General features: G+C 40.4%; 2 protein-coding genes across 5 annotated transcripts in view; one reads left to right on the plus strand and one right to left on the minus strand.

Moving 5' to 3' along the window:
* The window catches only part of ENTPD7 (ectonucleoside triphosphate diphosphohydrolase 7), a 37,854-nt gene extending 33,298 nt beyond the window's left edge, over nucleotides 1–4,556 (plus strand). For all 3 annotated transcript variants that reach the window (XM_004427937.3, XM_087432423.1, XM_087432422.1), the window contains exons 12-13: nucleotides 523–684; nucleotides 2,112–4,556. In XM_004427937.3, the coding sequence (XP_004427994.1) occupies nucleotides 523–684; nucleotides 2,112–2,343 (394 nt within the window). In that variant the 3' untranslated portion in view covers nucleotides 2,344–4,556. The remainder of the gene's footprint in view (nucleotides 1–522; nucleotides 685–2,111) is intronic.
* Nucleotides 4,557–8,326: 3,770 nt separating this feature from the next.
* COX15 (cytochrome c oxidase assembly factor COX15) lies at nucleotides 8,327–26,018 on the minus strand. 2 transcript variants are annotated; one of them, XM_004427938.3, is made up of 9 exons: nucleotides 25,864–26,017; nucleotides 22,974–23,164; nucleotides 21,181–21,303; nucleotides 20,706–20,892; nucleotides 18,618–18,785; nucleotides 16,190–16,271; nucleotides 14,435–14,589; nucleotides 12,431–12,544; nucleotides 8,327–11,243 (listed from the first exon to the last, which is right to left on the minus strand). In XM_004427938.3, the coding sequence occupies exons 1-9, from the start codon at nucleotides 25,951–25,953 to the stop codon at nucleotides 11,112–11,114; spliced, it is 1,242 nt and encodes a 413-aa protein (XP_004427995.1). In that variant the 5' UTR covers nucleotides 25,954–26,017; the 3' UTR covers nucleotides 8,327–11,111. The 2 variants fall into 2 exon arrangements, with proteins under 2 accessions (XP_004427995.1, XP_087288550.1); XM_087432424.1 differs by lacking the exons at nucleotides 8,327–11,243; nucleotides 12,431–12,544 and adding an exon at nucleotides 14,029–14,232 and having other exon boundaries at nucleotides 25,864–26,018.
* Between the last annotated feature and the right edge of the window lie 65 nt (nucleotides 26,019–26,083).

Here is a 26,083-nt window from a genome sequence, read left to right on the forward strand (position 1 = left end):
CAGCTTCTACAAATATCAATATTTTGCCAGTTTGATTCATTGGTCCTCCTATTTTGTAAACGTTTTAGTTTAAAAAAATTTTAAACATAAACAAAAACAGAACAATATAATGAGCTCCTGCGTACCTATCACCCAGCTTCTCTGCTGTTATCAACTCCTGGCCAACCTTGTTTCATCTTTTCCCTCCCTACTACTCCCCTCTTAACACAATCGGGTTATTTTGAAGCGAATCCCAGACATCATGTAATTTCATTTGTAGATATTTCAGCATGGTCTCTGAAGATAAAGACTCTTAAAAAGCAAAAGGAAAGAAAAACAGTCACAATATCATTATTGCATAAACCTGTTCTTCAAGGTTGTGGTAAACATTAAGATCAAGTAGGCTCAGATTTGGCTCCACCTAGAGGTGAGGAAGGTGAAGCAGGGAGAGACAGGTCTTTTTTGATCCGGTGGGAGTACACAGAAAGCATTAGAATCCTTTTTTTCTTTAAAAAATTTAATAATTTATTTTTTGTCACACAGATATCAGTGTTTTAAATCAGCTTGGATGTACCAAGTCCTTCATGAAGGATTCCACTTTCCCTATGACTATCCAAACCTGCAGACAGCCCAGCTGGTATATGACCGAGAGGTTCAGTGGACGCTGGGAGCCATTCTGTATAAAACACGATTCTTACCACTCAGGTAAAGTGGACTGACCAAGCTGGCATCTTGGGCTCAGGGGATGTTAGTTGGTGCCTCAGAATAGGTTTTTTAAGTGACAGCCCCCCCCGCCCCCAAACACCCAAACTCCCGTTATTACTGACATGTGAACTACTACTACTAACCAGGGACGTTGAAACAGAAAGAAGGTTGAGAATTATTAGTCTGGAATCTGTTCTTCAGCTTTGCAATTTCAGGAATTCAGTTTTATTTGTTTATCCACAACAAATCAGTTTTTAGGATTGAGCTCTTACTAACCATTTTCAAGATATTGACTGATAAACTGAAATGTCACTCTTAAGTTACTCTGGAAAACATACCTGACTAGAGAACTGGGGTAGGTTGTCTCTACAGAGCAGTCGTTCCTAACAGGTAGAGTCACTCTAGAGACGGCATCCTTGCCTTGGACGGCTTTTTGGTGGGCCAGAATTAGAACAAAGGACGCAAGATGCTTTTAGCGGGATGTTTTCATCAAGCTGTGGTAGCCTGATGTCTTGCTCTTATGGACCATAAGATATTTGGGATAATTTTTAGGTACTGTCTCTCCTGGATTATTTCAGATAAACTAAGAAGAGTTCTTAATGTTTGATGCCTGTTTCTCTAAACTCAATACTGTCAGAAGCCAGGGAGGTGATAGAAGTGAGAGAAGGGAACTGGAGAGTATGTGCCCCAAAAGAAGGGCTGATTACTGTCATACAGAAGTGCTGTCCTAGCGTCTGCCAGTTCTCATTTGTAAGAGAAGCCAGAAATCCATATTTTATAAGCAATCTTTGAGTTTGGAGATTCACATTTTTAAAAAACACTGCAGGTCGAACAAAACGAAAATGGATCTGGTATCTGGACCATCAGAGAGGGGCTTCTGTTCTAGATAGGACACCACTGCACTTTGGTTTACATGGCTCTTAATTTTTTTCCAGATTATAATACAATTGATCAGGTGACAGCTTTCTTTAGATATATCCTAAATCCCCAGGAAGCACAGCAACTTTTTTTAAGATTTAGATATACATTACTCTGATTTCTTGATTGAATTTCTGGTACTATTCTCATTAGTACCATATTTACAGACTCTATAGGCCAGAGTGGAATGGGGTCGCTGTTAAGACTTATGTTGCAGATGATCAGTCTTGTCTTACTGTTCGTTTTTTTGGCTTCTGATTTTGTGCCCAGATTCTGAAGGATATAGGCATGTGGCTCCCTCGGTAGGCCGTGGAAAGGAAGGTACAGGAGGAAACACACGGCAGCCCGGGCCCTGAGGGTGTTCTTCAGCTGTGCTTGCTCTGTGGAGCTATCATCATAGCATGTTTGCATGGATGGAATAATTAGGATAACACGACTGGGCCTTTAAAATTAGCATGAATGTTTCTCTCTGAAACTAACATTTCTTTCCTCCTTCAAACTCTTCCTAGGGATCTACGGCAGGAAGGTGTCCGACAGGCCCATGGTAGCTGGTTCCGTCTCTCCTTTGTCTACAACCACTATCTCTTCTTCGCCTGCATCCTGGTGGTGCTACTGGCCATCATCCTGTACCTTTTGCGGCTACGCCGAATTCACCACCGACAAACTCGAGCTTCAGCTCCATTGGACATGCTGTGGATCGAAGAGGTGGTGCCCATGATGGGGGTACAGGTGGGCCCGTGAGGCCAGACAAGGACTAGGCAAGCTCGAGTACTCCAGAGTCGCAGCTCATTAAATTCCACCACTTTCTTGTACTGGCCTCAGATGCTGCTTTGCCTAACCGTGTGGATATTTGGCCCTGGAATTTCTACTTTAATTCCTTCTCAATGTCCAGGTCCTCTTCTCTGAGAGAAGCTGTAATTTAGTCTGTGAAGAATTAAATAATGAGAGATTGGTGCTAACAAAGGGGACCAACCTTAGTCCAATTGAAGCATGCTTCTCCTTTATCTGAGAGGTCTGGTGTGTTCCTGGGATCTAGACTTTTCTCTCCTTGCTAAAGCATGAAGTTTGGCATTGGGCACATTGGAAGCCTGGTTAAAACCAAACTTACAGCATCTGATACAAAGCTGAAGACATTCTAGCAAGTGCAGCAGCCGCTTCTTTCTCTGTAACAGAGAGATCATTTATGTGGAGATCCACAGCCTTTAATAGGAATCCCAAATCTTTGCAGTTCAGTGGAACAGATGAATTTCCAGGCAACCAAAATAACACAACTTCCTTGCTTACTTGACAAAGAAGCCATTTTGAGTGTGGTCCAAGATCCCTGATGTTAGCTTGTGATTTTAAAAGGTTAGAACCTCTTCTAAATTAATGGTCCATTGAAGATTTTGACATTATCTTATCTGATGCCTGGTATGACCAGGATAGAAAATTTTTCCATGTCTATGTGCCTCACAGGCTATTTGGGCATTAATTTTACTTTTTGAGCCTTAAGTGTGCTTGTAGGATGGAGAAACTGTAATGGGGATTGGAGACCTGAATTTGTCTAGTTTCAGGTCACTATCCTCTAGGCCTATTTTTATGAGCCCTTAGGCAGGAAGATTCAAAAAGAGTTCCTTTATTTCACTGCCAAGATCAATATGTAGTTTTGGAAAGGATGTATTTGAGTTGTTTTTTAAGAAGGGAAGAATAATATCAGGAGAGTGGGCAAAGGCAATAAAATCCAAGCTCTTATTTATCAATGTTTTTCTGAGAAATATAAATTTTCTCAATTTTATGTCTGAAAAAAAACCAAATTCTAAACTTGGGAATAAATAGATAAATCTGTTAATAAGCCACCTGGCAACTTTCAGAACCTTTGTTAAGAGATTGCTCAGTTAAACAGCATTTCCATTAATGAGGAGAGAGGAAAAGCCATAATAATTACATTTTCCTCTACTACCCTTCAGGAGCTTTGCTTCTCCTCTACATTTAGCCTTTAAATTGCATGAGGATTTCCTTTTCATCAACTCCTGCCTTCCCCCATGGAGTCTTCTTTATACTTTACCCTTTCCTATATGTAGCCTTGAATGTCCTGCCCAAGCAAATGCTCCCAGGGTTGAAGTAGCTTTCTTTTCTTTTATGTCACCTTTGATTTCTAGAATTAGATGAGTAGGGAAAAAGGTCCCTGACTTTAAAGGAAAAAAAGTGGAATTCTTAAAAAATAAATCTCATACTGGGGGTGGAAAAGAATGAAATGCTTCACAAAACAGAGAAAAGGAAGTCAAGATCCTCCTAAAAATAAACTGAGAGGAAAATAAGTATACTGATGTTTGGTTGGTAGGTGAAAAGATGGCAAGTCTTGAACTGTTTTCAAGTTAGATAAAAATGGATCTAGCAAAGAGTCTTATAGTTTTCTTTGGAAATATTTTTTTACTTTTCATTAGGGCTCATGTCACAGCAATTTCCTTTAGTTTTTAAGACTTCTAAATTGCCTTTTCTTTGACTTCTTATTGTCTTTGTCACTGTGAGTGAGCCCTCGACTTTATGAATGCTGCTTTTAAATAATGTCAAAGTGTGTTTTTGCTAGCCATTGCTTACTCAGGTAACTCTTTTCCCTTCACCTGGGTTTCCAAATACTATTTTTGGTTTTCTTGTGAGATCTAGTCAAAAGCTACCTGATTGGCTAACAGTGATCACATTCGTGTGCTCAAAATGAAGTTGAAGTGGAAAGGAGGTAGTGTATAGTCCAGTTTGAAAGCTCTTTTTAGTAAAATTATTCTTCATCCTGGTTATAATAATAGCTACTATTTGTTAAGCACTTATTATGTACTAGACACTCTGTTAAGAACTGTATGTATATTATTTAATCATTATGACAGCCTTTCAGATTGATGTTATGTGTTCTTTTTATAGTTGAGAAACTCAGGATACCTATGTTTATCACTTTTTTCAATATAAATGTATTTCTTATTCTTTATTATAGTCTTTGAGTTTTTGTTTAGTGTGTTATATCCTGTTTATTATTTTAATATTATAGGATCTAGGCTTGTCTTTATTACATGAGTAAGATTTTTCAGAGTTCCATGGTATAAAAGTCAGAAGGAAAAATTTTTATCATACCCCTCAGAAAAACTGAATATTTGCTCTTGGTATTGGTTCCTGTGCTTTTTCCAATGCTCCTAATTAATAGATTTTAAATGAAATGTCATTAGCTAGAACAGAAGCCATTTATTCCTTGCTGAGAGCCAATTACTTAAATATATTGCTTTCTCATAATGAAATACTCTTGCTGATAGAATCAGACAGTCTGTCTTGCCTTTAACCCGTTTTTAGCCCTCAGTTTTTAAAGATTTTTTAAAGATTTCTGTTTACATTTCTGCATTTTGAGTGGTTTCCCCTATGAAGATAATTATGGTTTCATAAAATTCACATTCCGCTGGTTCCTTTGAATCTTACCAGCTAGTCTTCTTGAAAGGATAACAGCAACCATGAACCTGAACTGTTCTAGTACTTTTGTTATTACTGAGACAGGTCACAAATGTCAAAGTCAGAGTCAGTGGCTTATAGGAGTGATGTTTTATTAGTCCTATGTTGGTACAACCCATCACTTTTGTCTGAAATTTTTGTCACTAGAACGTAATGAAAATATGTATAATACCTAATTATATGGCATTACGTTCACTTAAGTTGCAGTAAACTCTAAGCCAAATTATACCGTCTTTCTCTCTGTGCCTGAGCTCCTTGATTTTCCTTGGTCTAGGAAATTTTCGTTTTCCTTTTTTTTTTTTTTTTTTGTGAGGAAGTTTGGCCCTGAGCTAACATCTGTTGCCAATCTTCCTCTTTTTGTTTGAGGAAGATTGTCGCTGAGCTAACATCTGTGCCAGTCTTCCTCTATTTTGTATATGGGATGCCGCCCCATCATGGCTTGATGAGCAGTGTATAGGTCCACACCCAGGATCCGAACCTGCGAACCCTGGGCCACCAAAGCGGAGCGCATGAACTTAACAACTATGCCACAGGGCCGGCCCCATGGTCTAGGAAATTTTAATCACTTTCTACCAACCTTGTGTTTATTCCTCTAACGTCATCCAAAGTATTCTGCCTCTCCCCTCCTCAGCCTAAGAGCTTCCTTTAACTTCAAAGGCTTTAGGCAGTGATTATTGAAATGTGGTTGAATGCAAGTCTGCCATGCACTTGTGAAGCTAGTCTTTTTAGGCATTAACATTTATTATCACACCCATATTTACATTTTTGAAATAAATAACTTACATTTCTCACTGGTGTTATCTAAATAGATGCCCCTCCTCATCACCCCTATTCTCATAGTTTTGTGTTTTGCTTTTTGTCAGGAGTGAAAGACAATGGGTGGTATGATTTAGGGGAAAGAACACTGGACTTACCAACAGCAGACTTGGATTCTAGTCTTGGCTTTGTCATTATATAGCTCTGGTATGCCAGGCAAGTAGCTTGCCTTCTCTGGTTCATTTCCCATCTATAAAACAAGGTGGCTAGACAAGATGATCTGAGGCCAGTCCCAAAGGAAGAATCACTAGCCTAAGGAAGTAAAGGCAGGAAAAAAGATAGAAAAGTGATATAGTTTCAGGAAGAGGATTTTGGCCTCTGGTTTAGAAGACCAGGCTGCCCAAAAGACCCAGCAGTCACCTCCTGCTTTATCCATAGTCCCTGACATTAAGGTCGATGGGAATGGAGTTTATGACAGCCATCATTATACGTAAAGTTCAGAAGTTGAGATTTTTAAAGCTGGGATTTTAGAGGTCTTCTGGTTGACCCACTAGATTTTATGGATGATGAAATGAGGCCCAGAGTGGTAATAATATGTGCAAAGTCACAGTGAGTGGCTTCCTGGATCCAGGTTTCTCTGTTCTCTGTACCACAGACACACACACCACTTTGACAGCTAACAATGAAATGCTCATTGACAGAATCTTCCTGCAAGATTGTGTATTTCAACAGAATCTATTCTTTATAATACAGCTGGCTGCAACTAACCATGCCCAAGCTTTATAACTGCTTCTGATATTCATTTGTGATTGCTTTGCTCACATTTAGGAATAAAATATGAAAGGAATAACTTTGTTAGAAATAGTACCAAGTTTTCACTACATCTATTCTAGCTTCTGTATTTAATATTTTAAAATTTTAGATGTCTCTTTAAAAAATTTGCTTAATTTTGTACAATTTTAATCACAGTATCCAAACAATTCATGTGATGGTTACAATCTAAATTATTTAAGGTATAAATGCCTATTAGATCTACCTCATTAAGGAACTTGGTTGTAATTCTTGGGCAGTTCCCAGACTTCCTTACTGAAACAGAGTGCTGTTTCTTTTTGTCTTTAAACTTCTTTTCAGACTCATTCAGAACTAGTATCTAATTTCCCTTTTTGCTGTGGTGATATAACTTCAATGGGGATTAAGAACTAAGGTAGAAGTAGCAGTGAATGTTTTAAATTCTCCCATGTTAGTCTCCTAGGTGATACTAGTTTGAGAGTCCGGCTGCTTTCAGTTCTGCCACTAGGGCCATACGCTTCTGTCAAACTTGAGGATTTTGTTGGTGTTACAAAAAATATTTCTGTTAAAAAGACTAGGACTCTTCTTTTATATTCTAATAGGCTTCCCTTGTATTATTACACAAGTATTTCCCTCTTGCCCTAATATTTCATTATTTTTTAGTTTGTCAGTACCGTTATTACAGGGACAGAGGAGGAATAAAAAATCCATTGATCATTTTGTCTCTCTGAAAGTCTGAGCAATAAGGAGATCCTTTTATTTGTAAAATTGAATCATTACTCATACTATAAGGGCTTTCTACTTTTAAAATGTATTCAATCGTTGCTTTCCATTTTTTATAAAAGCCAAAGTTGAAGAAAATTTGTGACTCATAGGATGTTTATAGCCATGCATGCCTGATTTCAGGCAAGCCTGAAGACATGTCTGCTCCTGAGCCTCCCTTTTAAAGTAGTGCAGCCACTCGTATACCCTCTGGCAGCCTACGACTCCTCCACCACCACTCCACTTCTCCAGTGTAAGGCAGCCCTGATATTTTCCTCAGCAGCCCTTGCCAGAGTTTGGCCTGTGAGGACTGCTGGTGGTGGAGGCTCTGCCCCTTAGCTTTACAGAAGTCTTTCTCTGCAAGCAAAGATCCCAGACAAATACTTTTATTTCTGTCATTATGTTGTGTTTGAAATTCTCATTCCACAATTGCCCTTTACTTGAAGCCCTGAAGGATAAGCCTTGTCTCCTCCGTTATTTCTGCCTTGAGTGATGGACTCTACAGTGTGTTGAAAGGCATCTTTTTATTATGATCCACAACTAGACACTCCCTTGGTTTAAAAACCAAAGGCTGCCCTGTAATGTATCACTTTCAGGGGTCGCTAAGATAATGTTTTTCTAATGCTTCACACTAAATAATTTTGCTGAACAGTTCTTAAAATTCTCATTGATAAATACTGTTAAATACTGTTGAACAAAATGTACAATGCGTATTAGATAGGGGATGCATTCTCCCTTATGCATGGACATGGGTATATGTGTTACATATGCCAATATATAACCCACCATTCATTCCAGAACCAGCAGGATTGCTGCAGATAAACTGGTTATCCTAATATGATCATCAGGGTTGGTCTTTGCAACCAGCATCATTTTAGGCAGTAGCTAATCGTTACCCCTGCCATAGTGGACAGCATTTTTCAGTGTAAGTTAAAGACAAAAAAATTCTGGGTTAAGAAAGCCAGGTGTTTTATTTCCTTTATGTTTTCAACTGACAGAATTGTTGAGAGACCTTTGAAAATATTAAGGGAAATTCATTTAATCTTTTAGGTATTGATGACTTATTTTGAAAGAGGTGTCTGGGACATCAGTCTGTAATCACCCATTTTCCATTAATTCATGCAATATTTGGAATGTGTCTGGTGCTGAGAATAATGCAAACATAAAAATAATTCAGATAAGCTCCATTCACCTCAGCTCATAGATAGGCATAATACAGTTAAATAGCTAAATGTAACCAGATGTTTTTCCAAACTTAATATCTTTAAAAAAAGAAAAATGAAGTAAGATATCTGAAACTTGAACTTATTTTGTTCATTTGTTGCTACTTGGAGAGAAGTGTAGAAACAGCGTATAATTCTTTGGTTGAATTGGACTGCCCTCTGCTGACTCAGTGATCAGGGACAACCTCAGTTTGGGGATCAGGAGATGATGATACAAGGACCTGCCCCAGTGACTGCAGTTCCCTTTCTTGCAATAATTCTGTTCCCTTTCTTGCAATAATTCTATCTAGAAGAGGTCATATCCAATTACCATACTAACAGCATCAACACAGCAGATTAATGAGATAGGATGGGTTGGAAATTCAGAGGGAATGGGAATCAGCTGGTCAAAATTTTCTAAGGTAACTAGGCTATTAGGGCCTAAGCCAGTGGTTCCCAATCTTGTCTGCACATTGGAATCACCTGTGGAACTTAGACAATGTGCCTACTACTGCTTCCAAAGATTGTGAATGAACTGGTGTTGTGTGAGGCTTGGGATTTAGGATTTTTAAAGATTCTAATGTGAGAGAAGTTGGGAACCACTTCTAACCACAGCCTAAGCCCCAGGGTCCAGGACTTTTTAAAAAGCAAAAACAGTCTGTCTACTTCCGTTTCACTAAGAACCACTTGAGAATGGTACACTGTAGCTCACACTGAAACTCACAGAATATTGAAGCTGAAAGGGAACTGAGATCATCCAGTCCAGAGATTATAAATGGGCAAAGCTAAGGTCATTAATGGCTCCCAGATGTGTTCAGTCTGCATAATGTTCTAAAACACTTGAAATTAGTTGCCAACACTTGAGAGCTTGCACACAAAAATCTAGATGTTTGGCTTCTTTAAAAAATCAGATCTGACAACCCTGGACCTGCAAAGCAGCAACAGGCCAGAGCCCAGCAGCAGTTTAGCCCTTTAGCTGGGTCTCCTGATCTCCAGTTTGCCACTGTCTCCACCACCCTGACCCTAGTGAGCATTTGATTTGGTCCAACTTACTCTTGCCTTATACAAAATTAAAAACTAGCTTCCTGCAACTTTCACCCATTGCTGCCAGCTGTGCAGCACAAAGGAAGCTCATTCCTTCTGCACGAGAGGGCTTCAACTTCTCAAGGACAGGAATTTTGCTCTCTTTCCAAATCTTCTCCTTCAGCTAAATACCCCTAGCTCCTTCAAGTATTCCCTGTGTGACATGGGTTCCGGACTCCTCACCATCCTGGTCCCTTCCTCTGGATACATACTCTGTGGTCAATGTTCTCCCTAAATTTGGTACCCAGAGTGAAATGCAGCACTTGTACTGAGGTATTCTGACTATGGCTGTGACAATTCTATTGATAAAATCTGAAACACCACTAATTTTTATCAGTGTTATCACATTGTTGGCTCATGTTGAGCTTGTGGCCAACTGAAATCCCTAAGTCTTTTTTATACGAAATGATATGAAGCCAGGTTTCTCCACCCCAAACTTACACAATCTATTTACTTCAAATGAGGATGTTACATTTATAATCTGTTTAATTTCATCTTGATGGTGTCACTCTGGAACTGTTTTGAGTTGTGACTGTCATCTCTTATATTAGCAATATTGGGTTGCTCCATCCTCAAATCTGATCTTTCTGATGACTTCATCCAAATTACTGATTTAAAAAATAAAGTTGAATAAGACAAAGCCCTGTGAAATATCAAGACTAAAATCACACCAATTCATTCATCAACAATTTGTTTAAATATCTGAATAGATTCCATGTACTACACCCTCAAGGCCATATTCTTCTTATCCATGAGGCTGTTAGGAAACCCTTTCAGGAACTCATTTATATGATCTATTGCATCACCTGACCTAGTGATGTAACAGCACTATCAAAAGAGGAACTAGGTTAGTGCTTGATGAATCCAAGTGGGTTACGAGTGATTACCTCCTTTTCTATGTCCTTACAAACTGTTTTGCTGCATATAGACATTAAGTTTGTCAAAATCTACCCTTTCCCCATTTTTAAAAATCAGGATTCTAGAAGATATAGCTATTTCTTGCTGAAGGCTACCTGGCTACTTTAGGGTATTTCCAATCATTCCCTTTGAATCTTCACCTGATGGAAGTGAAGTTGAGATCATAAAGAATTTCTACTTGGGCAGAATTCAGGACTCAGGAGGTCAAGGAGACAGAAATCATGTATGTAGCACCAAGAGCTTGCCAACATTAAGAAACCCGAGGCAGAGCCTATTAAGGAGCAGCAATGGCAGACGTTTCTTTTTCTACATTAAACCTGATTTCCAACCTGAAAAGGAACCTTTAGTGTAACCATATTGACATTCTTGATCCAGTGACTGTCTCAGAAACAGGCAAAGAATTTTAAATAACTTGACCAATTTGGAAACCGCTTGGTATGCCAAGGTCATCCTCTTAGAAAAGCCCAGTTCTTATACTCTCTGATGAGCTCTCAAAAGCACAGTTTCAGTCCTAGAAAGCTGATCCTCTGAGAATTATTTTGGAACTCTTCGGAGTTCGTTCATGAGCCAAAGGGCAACACTGAGCAGAGCCAGGGAGCCTGACTGGTGAGCGGCAGCCAAAACAGTCGGGACGTACATCAGCAGAGTGCTAATGCCCAGGCCCACCTGTTACAAAGGAAAGAAAGCAGTAAGCAAAGCAGGAACCACAAACTGAGAGCCGAAATGACTGGACATGGACAACCAGGTACACAAAGTTCCACATTCTCCCATCAGAACATTAAAAATATACATATTTTTTAAATTTCACAGGTAAATATACTCACAATGAAGGAAATTCAAACAAAATAAATAAACCTAAAATTCCCCTTTATCCTTCACCCTAGCTCAGTTCCGCTTCCCAAAGGTAGCCACTGTTACCAGTTTCTACACATTTGTACTTCTGTATATATGTTTATAGAGGAACACACAGTTTTGTGCTTTCAAAAAATATATTGTTCTGTCACTTGCTTTTTTTCACTAAACAATATACGTCTTGAGATATTATTTTAAACTGCTGTACAGTATTCCACACTGTGGATCTATCATAGTTGTTTAACTATTTAGGTTGTTTCCAATTTTTCACTATCACAGCAATTCTACAATGAATTTCCTCGTAGAAAGGTCTTTGTGCATCAGAGTACTTCTAGGGCAGGATTAATAAGTCAATTTGCTGGACCAAACGACTTAACATTCAACATTTTAAAAGATACTGCCAAACTGCCCTCTAAAAAAAGCTATATCAACTCATACTCTCTCCAATATATGAAGATATCCATTTTCCTATACCCATGCCAATATCTGATTATCTTTTTTTGTCCATTTTTTTCCAATCTGACCAGCACAAAACAGCACGTATTGTTTTAATTTGCTCCTGTCTGATCACGAGCGAGGCTAAACAGCTTTTACTATTTATTAGCCATTCATCATTCCTCTTGTAAGAAGCGTGTATTGATATCCTTTACTTATTTGATTTCCTGGTTATTAATCTTTTAGTCTATTATAAATATTGAAAATATTTTCTCTTAGCCTGTCACCTTTCTTTTTTTTTTTTTGGTTTTTTTTTTCCCCCTTTCTCCCCAAAGCCCCAGTAGATAGTTGTACATCGTAGTTGCACATCCCTCTAGTTGCTGCATGTGGGACGTCGCCTCAGCATGGCCAGACAAGCGGTGCATCGGTGCGTGCCCGGGATCCGAACCCAGGCCACCAGTAGTGGAGCGCGTGCACTTAACCGCTAAGCCATGGGGCTGGCCCCTCAGCTTTCTTTTTTAACTTCGTTTTGGGGATACCCTCAGACAGAAAGAAGTGGTTTATACCTGTGTGTATGCCAAAGCTAACAGAGTCGCTGCTGCCACCTTGGTCCTTGGAGGAAGGGGAATTCTCCGGGAGAGGAAGTAGAGCGCTGTAACGGCAGTAACTGAAGTGATTCCCTGTAGGGAGGAAAGAGCCTCATCAAGTGCCAGGGAGAAACGTCCCACTGCCTGGTTTCTGCTCACCTTACATGTATCTCCTTCAGAACCACCGAGTAGCCACTAAGCACTTCCCTGTCCCAGGCACAGAGAACCACCTGCAGTTTTGCCTCTGATTACTCCTCCTCAGTCTCTTCCACGCTCCTCTTCTGCTTGCCACTTAAATGGCAGCGTTCTCCAAGGCTCCGGCTACAGTTTCTTCACGAATCACTTTATATACACTTACTCTCTCTCCGTGATCTTATCCACCTTCCAAAGTGGGTGTCCCCCAGGTGTGGTCCTCACTTTGTATTCTTCTCATTTTTATCACTAATTTTATCTCTACTCTAATCCTGCATATTTTTTAACAGTTTTTTATTTATTTATTTTTTTGTGAGGAAGATCAGCCCTGAGCTAACATCATGCTAATCTTCCTCTTTTTGCTGAGGAAGACTGGCTCTGAGCTAACATCTATTGCCAATCCTCCTCCTTTTTTTTTTTTCCCCAAAGCCCCAGTAGATAGTTGTATGTCATAGTTGCACAGCCTTCTAGTTGCTGTATGTGGGACGCGGCCTCAGCATGTCCGGAGAAGTGATGCGTCAGTGCGCGCCCAGGATCTGAACCCGGGCCGCCAGTAGCGGAGCGCGAGCACTTAACTGCTAAGCCACATGGCCGGCCCCTAATCCTGCATTTTTAAAGCAGGGTTGATTCCAGCACATGAGAATTATTATTTTCCTGGGCTATGAGTAGAGGAGGTGGTGGTGCTGATAGCTAGTGCTAAAAAGGATCTAAAGTCTCATTTTCATTCCCACCCCTTCAAAACCAGGGTCTGGGACTGGCAATAGGGTCTCCTTCCCCTTCCATGATGTCAAGCAGAGTGTTTTTCTATCACATTTCTACATCTGTTTCACTTCTTTCCTTTCAGAGCTGTCCATAACGACAATTTCAACCAGACTTGACTTATTCCAAAATGTTGTGTGGCGGTGGGGACTGAGCTCACACAAGGTAACTTGCCCCAGCCCCAGCATTCCCTTTGGATATGTGAGTCCTCTGGACCTCTCTCTTCAGATGTACGTTGGATGTAACATCTTACTCTCAACATACCTCAATCTGATGACCCTCCATCTCTGGCTCAACGTTCATTCCAATAGTCCCATTTCTGCTGGTTGTGTTTTAAGCATGCCACAGAAGCAGCCTTCCGGTCTCCTTTGATCTTTCTTCACTTTTATTCCTACAGTTCATCTTCTATTCCTTACAACCTCTCTCAGATTCATCACTCTTCTCAAGTCCTACTCCATCCATGAAGCCTGGATCCCCATCACTCTCAGTTGCAATACTATAATAGTAGTACTACTTCTCGCTGGTCTCCTTGATGCTGTGCTTTCCCTGCTCCAATTTATCATGCTCAGACTACTAAGCCAATCTTAAAAGCAGGGCTTTAACAAACATTAGCTTAAATAAAACGAAAACTATTTATGATGCTGTTGGCTCCTTGGGTTCTGGCTCAGCTCTGATACCTATGTGTGCGGCAACTACTGTTTTTGCACTCTCTTCTCTATTCAGCCTCATTTCTGCTAAAATGACTCACCTATGTGTGTACAGAATTGAGAGAGGTTATCACTTACCAGATGGTAAAAGGCATATTTGAACTTTAAGAAGCTGGCAGTATCCTGAAAGTCAGAATTTGGCAGGAGGGGGGTGTGGGTAATTAGGACAAAAACATCACATCTGAGAACTGGTACTAAACTTCTTCTATAAAGAAAAGGAAATCTTCCGACTCTACCCTCTCACTGTTGCCCCCGGTGCTTTAGACACCCCAAAGCCTGTCAGAGGCTCCCGGGCTTAGAAGCCAGTAACACCAGCCAGACTTACCAGAATCCGGTGATCAAACTGCACCATGGTGGGATTCTCAAAAACATTCCTCAGGATGGGGGAGAAGGTAAGGAGATCCTGTGGGATCCAAGATTCTCCCATCTTGGGAAAGGAGTTGTAAACAAGCCCAGCATCCAGTCCTGCCACAAAAGCCCCTGTATTCCAAGGTAAATGGTATTTATTAAAATGAGAGAAAGAAGAGACCAAATACTAGTTCTGACATAGAAAAAGTTTATTATCTCAGAGTTAGATAAAAGGAATAGTCAGAGAAAAATAGAAAGATTTAGTAGGGGTTCTCAAACAAGGAATATACATCACAATCACCATGAGAACTTTAAAAAAAAAACCACAACTGCATCCTCACCTGCTCCCACCCCAAGATTCTGGCATGCCTCCTCCAAAGGAGTGGACTAGAAGCCCTAGAGAGAGGAATATTAATTTGGAAAAATTCCCTTAGTGATTCTGATGCCCTCCTTACCCCACACTGAGAACTACTGATCTATGCTGGAAATGCTCTTCCCTCAGACAGATGCATAATTTACTTCTTCACTTCAGGTCTCCACTCAAATGTCACCTTGTCAAAGAGATCTCCCCAATGATCCTATATCAGATGGTATTCCCCCAACCCCCTCTATCCCCTTATCCCGCTTTATTCTTCTTCACAGCACTGAACACCATCTGACATATTATGTTTTATTATGTCTTCCCCAAGTGCTCAAAAAATGTTTGTTGAATGAACACAGAAATGAAAAATAAAACTTATAAACTAAATCCTGGATAAACACATAAAGAGGGTATTCATGAATTAATGGATGACTGATCCATTATTTATGATCAAAGAGGATTCAGGGATGTTTAGATCACATGCCTTATTTTTGTAAATGCTATTTATAAAGTCAAAATTCGTGCTCTTCCACCAAAGAAGTGGAGGAATTAGGTGGATCATTGGTTTGATGGTTTTATTTTAAAGCAGTGCTGTCCAGTAGAACTTTCTGTGATGATGGAAATATTCTACATCTGCCATCCAATATAATAGCTTAGCCACATGTGGCTACTGAACACTGGAAATGTGGCTAGTGTGACTGAGGAACTAAATTTTAAATTTTATTTAATTTTAATTAATTTCAGTTTAAATAGTCATATGAGGCTAGTGATTATCGTATTGGATAGTGCAGTTCTAGAGTGAGACAGACAGAGGTAGAGGTGTCATTTAAAGAATGAAAAGACCTAGGATGGTCTCTTTGCCCCAGTGAATTCCCCACGTTAGACCATCTTTGAGGGCAGGCTTTTTGTCTGACCCATCTTGGTGTAATGTAACAATATTAACAATAATGTTTACATAATAATAACAGCTAATATTTATGTAACCTTTGCTACATGCCAGGTACTGTTCTAAGCACTTCGCATATATTACTCATACTATTCTCATCATCCCCATTTTACAGATGAGGTCACTGAGGCCCAGAGAGGTTATACAGCTTGTCCAAGGTCATACAGTTCATAGGTGGTGAAGCCAGGATTTGAACCCAGGCAACCTGGATCCAGGTAGATGCTCAATATTTTTGTTCAACTGACTGGAAAGCAGGATTTTTGGAAGGCAGGAAGGAATAGAAAACAGAGGATGAAGATGGGGGGTATGTGAGAGGCAGGTGTGAAAGGGAAATACGATAAGGCAGGAAGAAAGGGGAAAGCATAGGCAAGAGATCCCACAAGAGTGGGATGAAAACAAGCCATCTGTGATGAGAAGATTCCTACCTGATAGAGCTGTAAGGAACACCAGGCCTGCTGTTCCATGAGCAAACCGTCTCAACCACAGGAGTTGACGGGTTTCAGGCAACTAAATAAGGAAAGAAAATCATCAGATAAACTGTACTGCGAGAGGCAGCAAAGACCTCCAAGACCAAACCCAAGTGACAATTTCAGATCATATCTCCTCTGACCCTTAGACTAGGTTAAGTACTCCCAGCAGACAGTCTCTTCTAACATGGATCATATTTTATTAAATTTATACATTTAGTATCTGTCTTCCCTGCTATCCTGTAAGTTTTGTGAAGGCAGGAACCACCATCTGTCTTGCTTACGACAGTAATCCCAGCCCAGTGCTTGGCATGTAGGTACTCAATACATATCCATTCAATAACTAAAGGATTTGCATTGTTCAGGGGTAAAATGTGTCACCATGGTTGAAATGATGTGGCTTAAGATATAGGACTGGATTTTCATGTTGTGTGTGATATTTAGTGCTTAACAAATATAGTTAGAATCAGATTGCATAAACTGCCTGGCGTAGGGATTCTTGCATTTAGTGTTTTTGGTAAGTCAAAATTTCTTTTTATTTTTACTATATCCAACTTCTGATACTAATTAGTGAATCAACAAATATTTATTAAGAATTTTATAAACCGGTAACCATAAAGATACAAAGGAGTTAAGTCAGAGTGCTGCCCTCAAATGGTTTACAATCTAGTAATGTGAAGAGTTAGGTATCATTACTAACATGTTGTAGGACAGTATATCAGTGCTGTCCAATAGAACTTTCTGTGATGATGGAAATCTTTTATTATCTGCGCTGCCCAATATGTGGCTAATAGGAACTTGAAACGAGGATAGAGCAACTGAAAATTAAATAAAAAGTTAATTTTATTTAAAGTTTAAGTAAATAACAGTTTGTTTAAATAAAGTTAATTTTCATTTTAATTAATTAAAATTTAAATAGCCACATGTAGCTAGCAGCTGTTAGCATAGCATTATATGTTTGACTATCATCTCAAATCCTTTCTGTAATTAGTAGACTATAAATAAATAAGAAGACAAAAACAATTAATTGATAATTAAAGTCATCAGTAACCTTTAAGAGTACCATTTCAGTGGAGTGTGTTTAAGAGTGTGTGGTAGGGGGCCGGCCCCACGGCTTAGCAGTTGGGTGCGCGCACTCCGCTACTGGCGGCCCGGGTTCGGATCCCAGGCGCGCACCGACGCACCGCTTGTCCGGCCATGCTGAGGCCGCGTCCCACATACAGCAACTAGAAGGATGTGCAACTATGACATACAACTATCTACTAGGGCTTTGGGGAGAAAAAGGGAAAACAACGAGGAGGACTGGCAATAGATGTTAGCTCAGGGCCGGTCTTCCTCAGCAAAAAGGGGAGGATTGGCATGGATGTTAGCTCAGGGCTGATCTCCCTCACAAAAAAAAAGAGTGTGTGGTATATGTGTAAGCATGTGGGTGAATGTGTGGGTATGTATGTAGGGGGTAACAAGATGACAAGAATTGAAAAGAAAGAATCGGTTGTCAAGAAGTACAGCTACAGATGTAGGCAATTCATTTTAGAAGTTTGGCTTTGAAAGTCAGGAGAACAGGAATTATTCAGATGTGGATTGTCTACTATACCAATGTGTCAACCCCGTCTGGCTTCCCTGTGGGGATGACTGCCAAGTCACCAACTCCTTCCCTTACTGGGATCCAGGCTACTGGTTCAAGCCCCTACTGGATGATTCTACTTAAAAGTCCTACTGTCATCTCAAACTTCACTCCATGAACAGGTTATCCAGGCCAACCATGACTTCAATACCTAAAATACTACTCATTTAAAAAAAAACTAGAAAAATTAGTATTTTCCTTTGATCAGCATACACAGAAAATACTTTTAGGCAAGATCACTAAGGTTTACTATATCGTTATACTTGATGAATGGCAGGTCCAATCTAAAGAACAAACAACTCAACATGGCTCTTGTATACCCTCAAAGATCCAGAAATAGTTCTCATTCTGGCTTCCCTCACCTCGCCATCCACCATCCCTCTGGGCGTCAGAAGTAAAGTGGTTGAGATAGCTTGTGTTGTTGGTACTCCTTCCCACTTTTTCTAAAATTTTCTTTTTACGTTTCACAATAGGTAATGCTGACAAAATATTCCAGCCCCTATACCACTAATTCTCCTTTGAATGAGTTGCTCCAGCTCAAAAGAATAACTGCAAATTTTACTTTGCAGTCCCAAAGCTACCCCAAAGTTCAAAGTTCAATGTTTCTCTAAACTTTGGTTATATCTAGCTGGTAAACTGGTAGATGTTACTAAGGGAATGTGTGCATTTTGACTTATAACTTCCCATTAGAATCAGAATTTCTGTTTCTCTGACTTTGTCAGCATCTGTGCAGATGTGGTAACAATACAGACTGACTTTTACCTTGTGCTGAGGGAGCAGCAGTGAGAGCGAGGTCCACAGGCTGGCACAATAAAGAACAAGGGCTGATCCCAGGTGGGCAGCGAGGCGGTACTGACTGACCCGAGGGATGTCATGGGAGTCTGGTTTCTCTTCTAATCCACTTTTCACCATATACCATCCCAAGAGACCCTAGAACCAAAAAGAGAAGAGGCAAATAAAACAAGGTTGAAACTGTCTATTTAACTTTGCTCTCTGTGAAAGCAAGTTATCAACAGTCAGGGTAGTACTCCCTACATGACCCCACCTTTCCATACCCTCCCATATCCCCAGTATCCCAGGAATCATGGCCTATCCACATTTCCACATATAGCACCATAAATACTTAACCACTGTTTAGATTAACATTTTATTGAAGTATAAGCCAAATATAAAAAAGTGCACAAAAGCATATCTGTGGGCAAAACCTTGCAAATACTTGATATAATTTAACATTAGGTAAAACAGTGAAAAATGAGAATAAAAAGAGTTGTTTCTATAAAAACTAGATTGAAGGCTTTGGAAAAGCTCGACAAAGATAACTGCTTAAAAACAATTACTGTCAAGTTAGTGGGAATAGACATAAGAGTTTTGGGGGGAAGTCATAAAAATCTGGAAGGCTTTGCAGGCAGAATGCTTTGTTCTCACTCCTCTTGGAGGAAAATGAAACAAAATAATAGTTTATGGGGGTGCAAGAGATCTGAAGCTGAACTCCAATGAGAGGACTCAAAGAACAGGCCTTAGCGCTGTTAAAAAAGAAAAGGTAATGAAAGTAAACGATAAGTTTAATCTAGTATGTATTACTATTCTATGATTCCCTGCTTTAACTGACTTTTTCAATTAACCAAACAACCGTCAGTGCTGATCATATCAGATAAGATACAGCCTTTTCAACCCCCCTCTCCCAAGCCAGTAGAATCCCATCAAAGAGGTGAGATTCTCCCACCTCTTCTAAATATATACTTCTCAGGAAATCTTTTTGGGCATTTCTTTCCCCCTTCATGATTACCCTGGATGTTCTAATTATCTTGATTTCATCGGCATAGGACATTGGAAGATGGAGGAGGTTACAGTGTGATTTGCCAACCCCTACTTTGTTCCTCCCATAACCCTATCAGCCATCTTCAAATTTCTGCCTCCCTGGGAGTCTGTCGCTAGTGTTTTTTGTTTTCATTCTAAAACAAACTGTCATTTTCTTTCACCTCCTCTCCCCTAGTTTCTATTAGACTTTTAGTAATGTCTAACTCTTTATTGTTTCTATTGCCTCTATTTCATCTCTTCCTTCTTCCTCCTTAATTCCTTCTAATTGGTTCATATTCTTACCATTTCTGAACTAAATTAACCAACTCACTTCCTCCTGATCAAATTTTGATATTTCTTTGATGCTCTGATACTCTCCCTTAGGGCCTGAATACCTTGACCCAAATACTCATATGTGTCTTCTCTAGTATTCCTTTTCTTGGCCCTCAGTCTCATCTAACCCCTTAACTCTGGGAGTCATTCAAAGCTCTTTTCCTTAAGAGGAGTTCAACTTATGTTATTTTAATCACCATCTATACTTGAATATCTCTCAGCTACGTCTGTATTCTAAGATCCTTCATCCCACAAAATGTTTCTCTCTTTTGCAATTTTCCTATTTGCTTTACTAGCCATCCTAGCATAGGGATCCCACTTCCCCACAGAGCAGGCAAGTCAGAAAAAAGGAGGAGATGAGAACCAGGAGGAGAGCCATGATGGGAAAGAAACTCTAATGATGTGGCACAAAAATATATTTATTGAATGCTTATTGATTCCAGGCACTAAACTAAGTACTTCTTATGCATAATCTCATTTAATACACACACATCCTAAACAGTAAGCCCTATTATTATCCCTGTTTATAGGTAAGGAAAGCATAGCCTACAGAGGTTAAACAATTTGCCCTACTAAGGGGCAGAACTAGGCCTTCAAGCCAGGCCTGTGACACTAAAACCCACTCTGTTATCCTGCTTCAAAGATTACTTCCTTAAAAACAAGGCCAACTAGGAAGCTCCTGGGAGCATCTCTGGTTTCCCAAACTTGAATAAATCTCACCTGGAAGCAGACTAAACCACAAAGGGCAAGAACACGTCCTTTCATGTTGCGGCTGAGCCAGCCCTTTCTCCAAAAGTAGGCAGCAGGCAGGATGTATGCGAGGCCTACAAGACGACCCCACATTCGATGTGAGTACTCCATGTACCAGATGAACTTGAATTCTGCCAACGTCATATCATGATTCAAGCTAAGTGAAAAGGGAAGTCAAAAAGAAGAAAGAGGAAACATCCATCTGATTTCTATTTCCCGATGGAATGCAGGCACATTCTCAGTCTTGAAGCTTGATAGGTCTGCCCTCCTCCTCATCAGTGACCTCAGGGTCACTTTGGAACTGAAGGTTTAGAGTAGGGAGCTCATGAAACACAACTGAGCTAATAGCAAGAAATAATGGAATCTAATCATTCTGAAATGTTTAAATAAGCAAAAAATTGAGTGGGCCTGGTGGGATGTTTACCTGATTTTCTATAGTACTTACATTTTAAATTCTGGAAATTGCTGGTATTTTTGGAATTCTGCTTCCCATTCCTCTTGGCTTGTAGGTGGCTTCATCTCCTTTATTAAATGCCAATCTACCATTGAGAGGCCAGACTCTGTCAACCTTACAATAGGAAAGAAATTGGTGTGTGTGTGTGTGTGTGTGTGTGTGCGCGCGCACAACGCTGATCATGAAGGGTTTACAGCAGCAAGTGGATCTGAACTTAACCCCTCTAAAGGTAAACACATTATTTTCTTGTTTCCTCTTTTGACATCTTCCTCTCTTTTTACTGCTTAGAACTTTGTCAGAAACAGCTGCCATCGGGTACAAATTTCTTTATCCCTTGCTCTCTCAATCCTTTCATTCAACTCTTCCTACTTCTTTCTTTCATTAGTATTCCTTGACAGGCAATCAACCCTTAGACCAAAGAAATTTGCCCTAAATGCATAATCAACATTATACCCACAGAAAAGAGATTTGTTATAGGTACAAAACAGTTTAGGTTCTTGAGTGAATTTGAAGACAATGAAACTCAAATTTGTTGCAGTTTCTCATAACAGCCTATGTAACACGTAAGTTATTTTGAAATAAGGGCACAGGGAATGAGGAGAGAATTTGAGGAACACATACTTTATTAAAACAGAAAGTACTTTCACCAAAAGGAGTTAGGGTTCCTAAAGTAAAAGGCTGATTTTAGGCCTGAGGCAAGAAACGTACAAGATGAGCCTGGTACATCTTATTACCCAGAAAGCAAGGAATCAACGCTTACTAGAGTCCTGTCAAAAAGACTCTGGAACCAATCAGAAGCGGCTCCCACTGACTAAAGACGGGACAATTTGAGCACATCATCATTACTGCCATAGATTGAAACATATCAAATATGGTTAAACTTATGAGCTCCTAATGAAACTTAAACACTTTATTGGTTACTTTTGGAGGATGCCTGGGAACCAATTTATTATTTTGAAAATTGGTAAATAAAGGGAAAGAATCAAGTATTCATCCTGCCTTTCAAACTGTACCTTAGGATAACCAAATTGTTGAGGAGGGAAAGTTTCTCTTTAGAGTTGAGGTAATAAAAATACCACAATTTTGCAACTCTAATGAAATAATGGATCTAGGCAATGATCATCAATGACTGTTGCCATCTCTAATAGACACCAGAGATTTATGAACGTTATGATCACCTATGAAGTTATTTTGCCCCCTGCCCCCAACCTGAATCTGATCAAGCCACAACCAGTTTATAGGAAATACAGGGGACAATGGGACATGTTAAATACCACCATAAGAATGCAATTAGCAAAATCCAGACTGTGGGAAACTCCATAGGACAAATGACCTGGGCTTCTTCAACAATAAAAAAACTGCAAATGTGGGGGGTGGGGGGGAGGAGTAGAATCTAAATCTATCAGATCTCTTTATAAGTTTAAAGAGACCTAAGAGGCATCCAAGCCAACTGTGATGTATGGAACTTATTTGGGTTTAATTCAAACAAACTGTACAAAAATTTTTCAGACAAATTTGAACTCTGCAGGGGGAGAATATACACAAACAATGCACGGCTAACAGTTAAGACCTAAACCGGTCTTTATGAAGGGCTCCTACTAATGAAACTCTAAACTATTCTTTGGCAGAGTAAGCCATCAAACATGTTCCCTCTCTTTAGGCCTCAGTTTCTGCATAGGTAAAATGAGGGAGCTAGATGATTCCTAAGGTCCCTTCCCTCTCGGGTCATCCTGTGCCTCTACTCAGGACCCAAACAGCTGACTTGCTATGAGCAAATTACTCACCTAGTTACTCCACCAAGAATAACTGCTCCAGCCACTGTTCCACTGCAGACCAGGAGCCATCGGCCCACCACCCGCTCAGCAGCCTTTGAGGGAAGGGATACCGTACCCCTTCCAGATTGCAAGGCTACTTCAGAGACGGTGCTGTATTGACCTGGCCTCAAGGGGCGCCTGGTCCCACAGCTGCAACCACACTGAAGATCAAGACAGACAAATTACAACTGGAGAAAAAGGGACAGACCTCACTCCACTGCTACTCACACACAATTCCACTCTGTCTCGAGTCAAGTACCCTGTATGGCCACATGTCCACTGCTACTGCCCTGGTACATCGTCACCTCTTAACTAGATTACTGCAACCACCTCCCAACTGGTTTCCTTGCCTCCAGTCTTGGCCTTACTCCAAACCATCCCCACACTACATGAACCTTCTGGTCTCTGCATACTTCCCCCACACTTAACTCTACACCTAGATATGGATTATTTACTTTCTCCTGTGGCTCTTTAAACATGATTTCTCTCTGATGGGGACACTACTTGTCCCCCGACTGATAATATTTACTGCAGATCTCAGCTTAGATGTCACTTCCTTTGAGAAGTGTTCCCAGACTTTCCCAGGTCTGCAACAGGTCACTCTCACAGCACACTGTACCTCCCCTATCACAGTGCTTAACACAGTGTAATGTACCTTCAGGTTCATTCGTTTCTATCTCACACTAAGCTATGAGCTGTGGGACAGCAGCGTCTGGTCAGTTTGGCTCTTTCCCTCCTGCTACTTTTGTTTCAAACACAGTTCCCTTACATAACAAGACCTTAATAAAGACTCGACAAATGAATTACAAATGAATCAACTGTGCCTCCCTCCAGGGAAGGAGGCTTTTGGTACAGTAGTCCCCCTTTAGCCGTGGTTTCACTTTCAACGGTTTCAGTTACCGACGGTCTACCGCAGTCCAAAAATATTAAATGGAAAATTCCAGAAATAAACAATTCGTTAAGTTTCAAATTGCACGCAATTCTGAGTAGCGTTATGAAATCTCGCACTGCCTGCTCCATCCTGCCAGAGGTGCGAATCATCCCTTTGTCCAAGGATCCATGCTGTATATGCTACCCACCTGTTAGTCACTTAGGAGCTGTCTTGGTTACCAGATCGACTGTCAAGGTATTACAGTGCTTGTGTTCAAGTAACTCTTATTTTACTTAATAATAGCCCCAAAGCGCAAGGGTAGTGATGCAGGCAATTTGCATATGCCAAAAAGAAGCTGTAAAATGCTTCCTTTAAGTGAAAAGGTGCAAGTTCTCGACTTAATAAGAAAAAAAAATTGTATGCTGAGGTTGCGAAGATCCACAGTAACTTTTATTACAGTATACTGTCACAATTAGTTGTTAATCTCTTACTGAGCCTAATGTATAAATTAAACTTTATCATAGGTATATACATATAGGAAAAAATATAGTACAGATCTTCCTTGACTTACAATGGAGTTATGTCCAGATAAATCCATTGTAAATTGAAAATATCATGTCAAAAAATGCATTTAATACATCAAACATACCGAACATCATAGCTTTGCCTAGCCTACCCCAAACGTGTTCAGAACACTTACATCAGCCTACAGTTGGGCTATCTAACACAAAGCCTACTTTATAATAAAGCATTGAAAATCTCATGAAACTTATTGAATATTGTATTGAAAGTGAAAAACAGAATGGTTATAGGCACACAATGGTTGTATCAGTTGTTTAAGCCTGGCTCACTGGGAGCTGTGGCTTGCTTCCACTGCCCAGCATCACAGGAGAGTATCATACTGCATATCGCTAGCCCAGGAAAACATCAAAATGAAAAATTTGAAGTACAATTTCTCCTGAATGCATATCACTCTCACACCAGGGTAAAGTTGAAAAAAAAATTTTTTTTTTGTGAGGAAGATCAGCCCTGAGCTAACATTCATGCTAATCCTCCTTTTTGCTGAGGAAGACCGGCTCTGAGCTAACATCTATTGCCAGTCCTCCTCCTTTTTTATTCCCCAAAGCCCCAGTAGATAGTTGTATGTCATAGTTGCACATCCTCCTAGTTGCTGTATGTGGGAGGCGGCCTCAGCAAGGCGGGAGAAGCGGTGCCTCAGTGTGCTCCCGGGATCTGAACCCGAGCCAACAGTAGCAGAGCGTGCGCACTTAACCTCTAAGCCACAGGGCAGGCCCAAGTTGAAAAATCTTAAGTTGAACCATCACAGGTGGAGGACTGTCTGTATATACAGGGTTTGGTACCATCCGCGGTTTCAGGCATCCACTGGGGGTCTTGGAACATATCCCCGGCGGATAAAGGGGGACTACTGTATTTATCTTTCACTTCCCAGTTCCCAATATATAATAATCACTCAATAATTATTAGTTGAGGGAATACACGCCCTCTTTTGACTCTAAGAACCCATAGAACCATGTTTGGTTTCCTGCTTCTAATTAACTTTAGACAACTTAAATTTAAGCCTCAATTTCCTTCCTTGTAGAATGGAGTTACAGTCCCTAACTTGCCTACCTGTAAGCTCTTAGCAAAAATGAAATATATGGGTAAAAATTACTAAGCTTTTACTATATGCTAAGCGCTTGATGTACATGAAATTATCTAATCCTCACAACAACCTTATGAAGCAAGCATTGTTATCCCCATTTTACAGATGGGGAAATTGAGGCACAGAAAGGTTACCTAACTTGGCTAACATCACACAGCTAGTAAGTAGTAGGTTGGAACCTGAACTCAGGGGCTCTGGACACAAGCAACCGCGTTGCGAAGTCTAACGAGCTACGGAAACGTGATGTGGGGTTATCTATTATCTTTCTCCAGCCCCTTTCACCCCATGCCCGCTTCCGCGACTCAGAGTCCGCTGGGATGCGGTACCTGTGCTCTGGGCGCCGCCCTAGGAACCAGGAGCCGGAGACACGGGCTCCCCAACGAGGCCTTCAAGGGCGGAAAGAGTAATCGCTGCATACTGAGAAGGGTGCCCCGCCGCCACCTCCACACCCCACCACTCCGCGCTCTCCTGTCTCTGCCAGCCAAAGGAGCACCACTTCCGGGTCACGCAGCGCGAGCCCCTCCTCCTCAGGACGCAGGGGCGAGC

The sequence above is a fragment of the Ceratotherium simum genome, chromosome 6 (assembly GCF_057802395.1).
Source record: "Ceratotherium simum simum isolate JZ-2026a chromosome 6, ASM5780239v1, whole genome shotgun sequence".
Classification (NCBI taxonomy): Eukaryota; Metazoa; Chordata; class Mammalia; order Perissodactyla; family Rhinocerotidae; genus Ceratotherium; species Ceratotherium simum.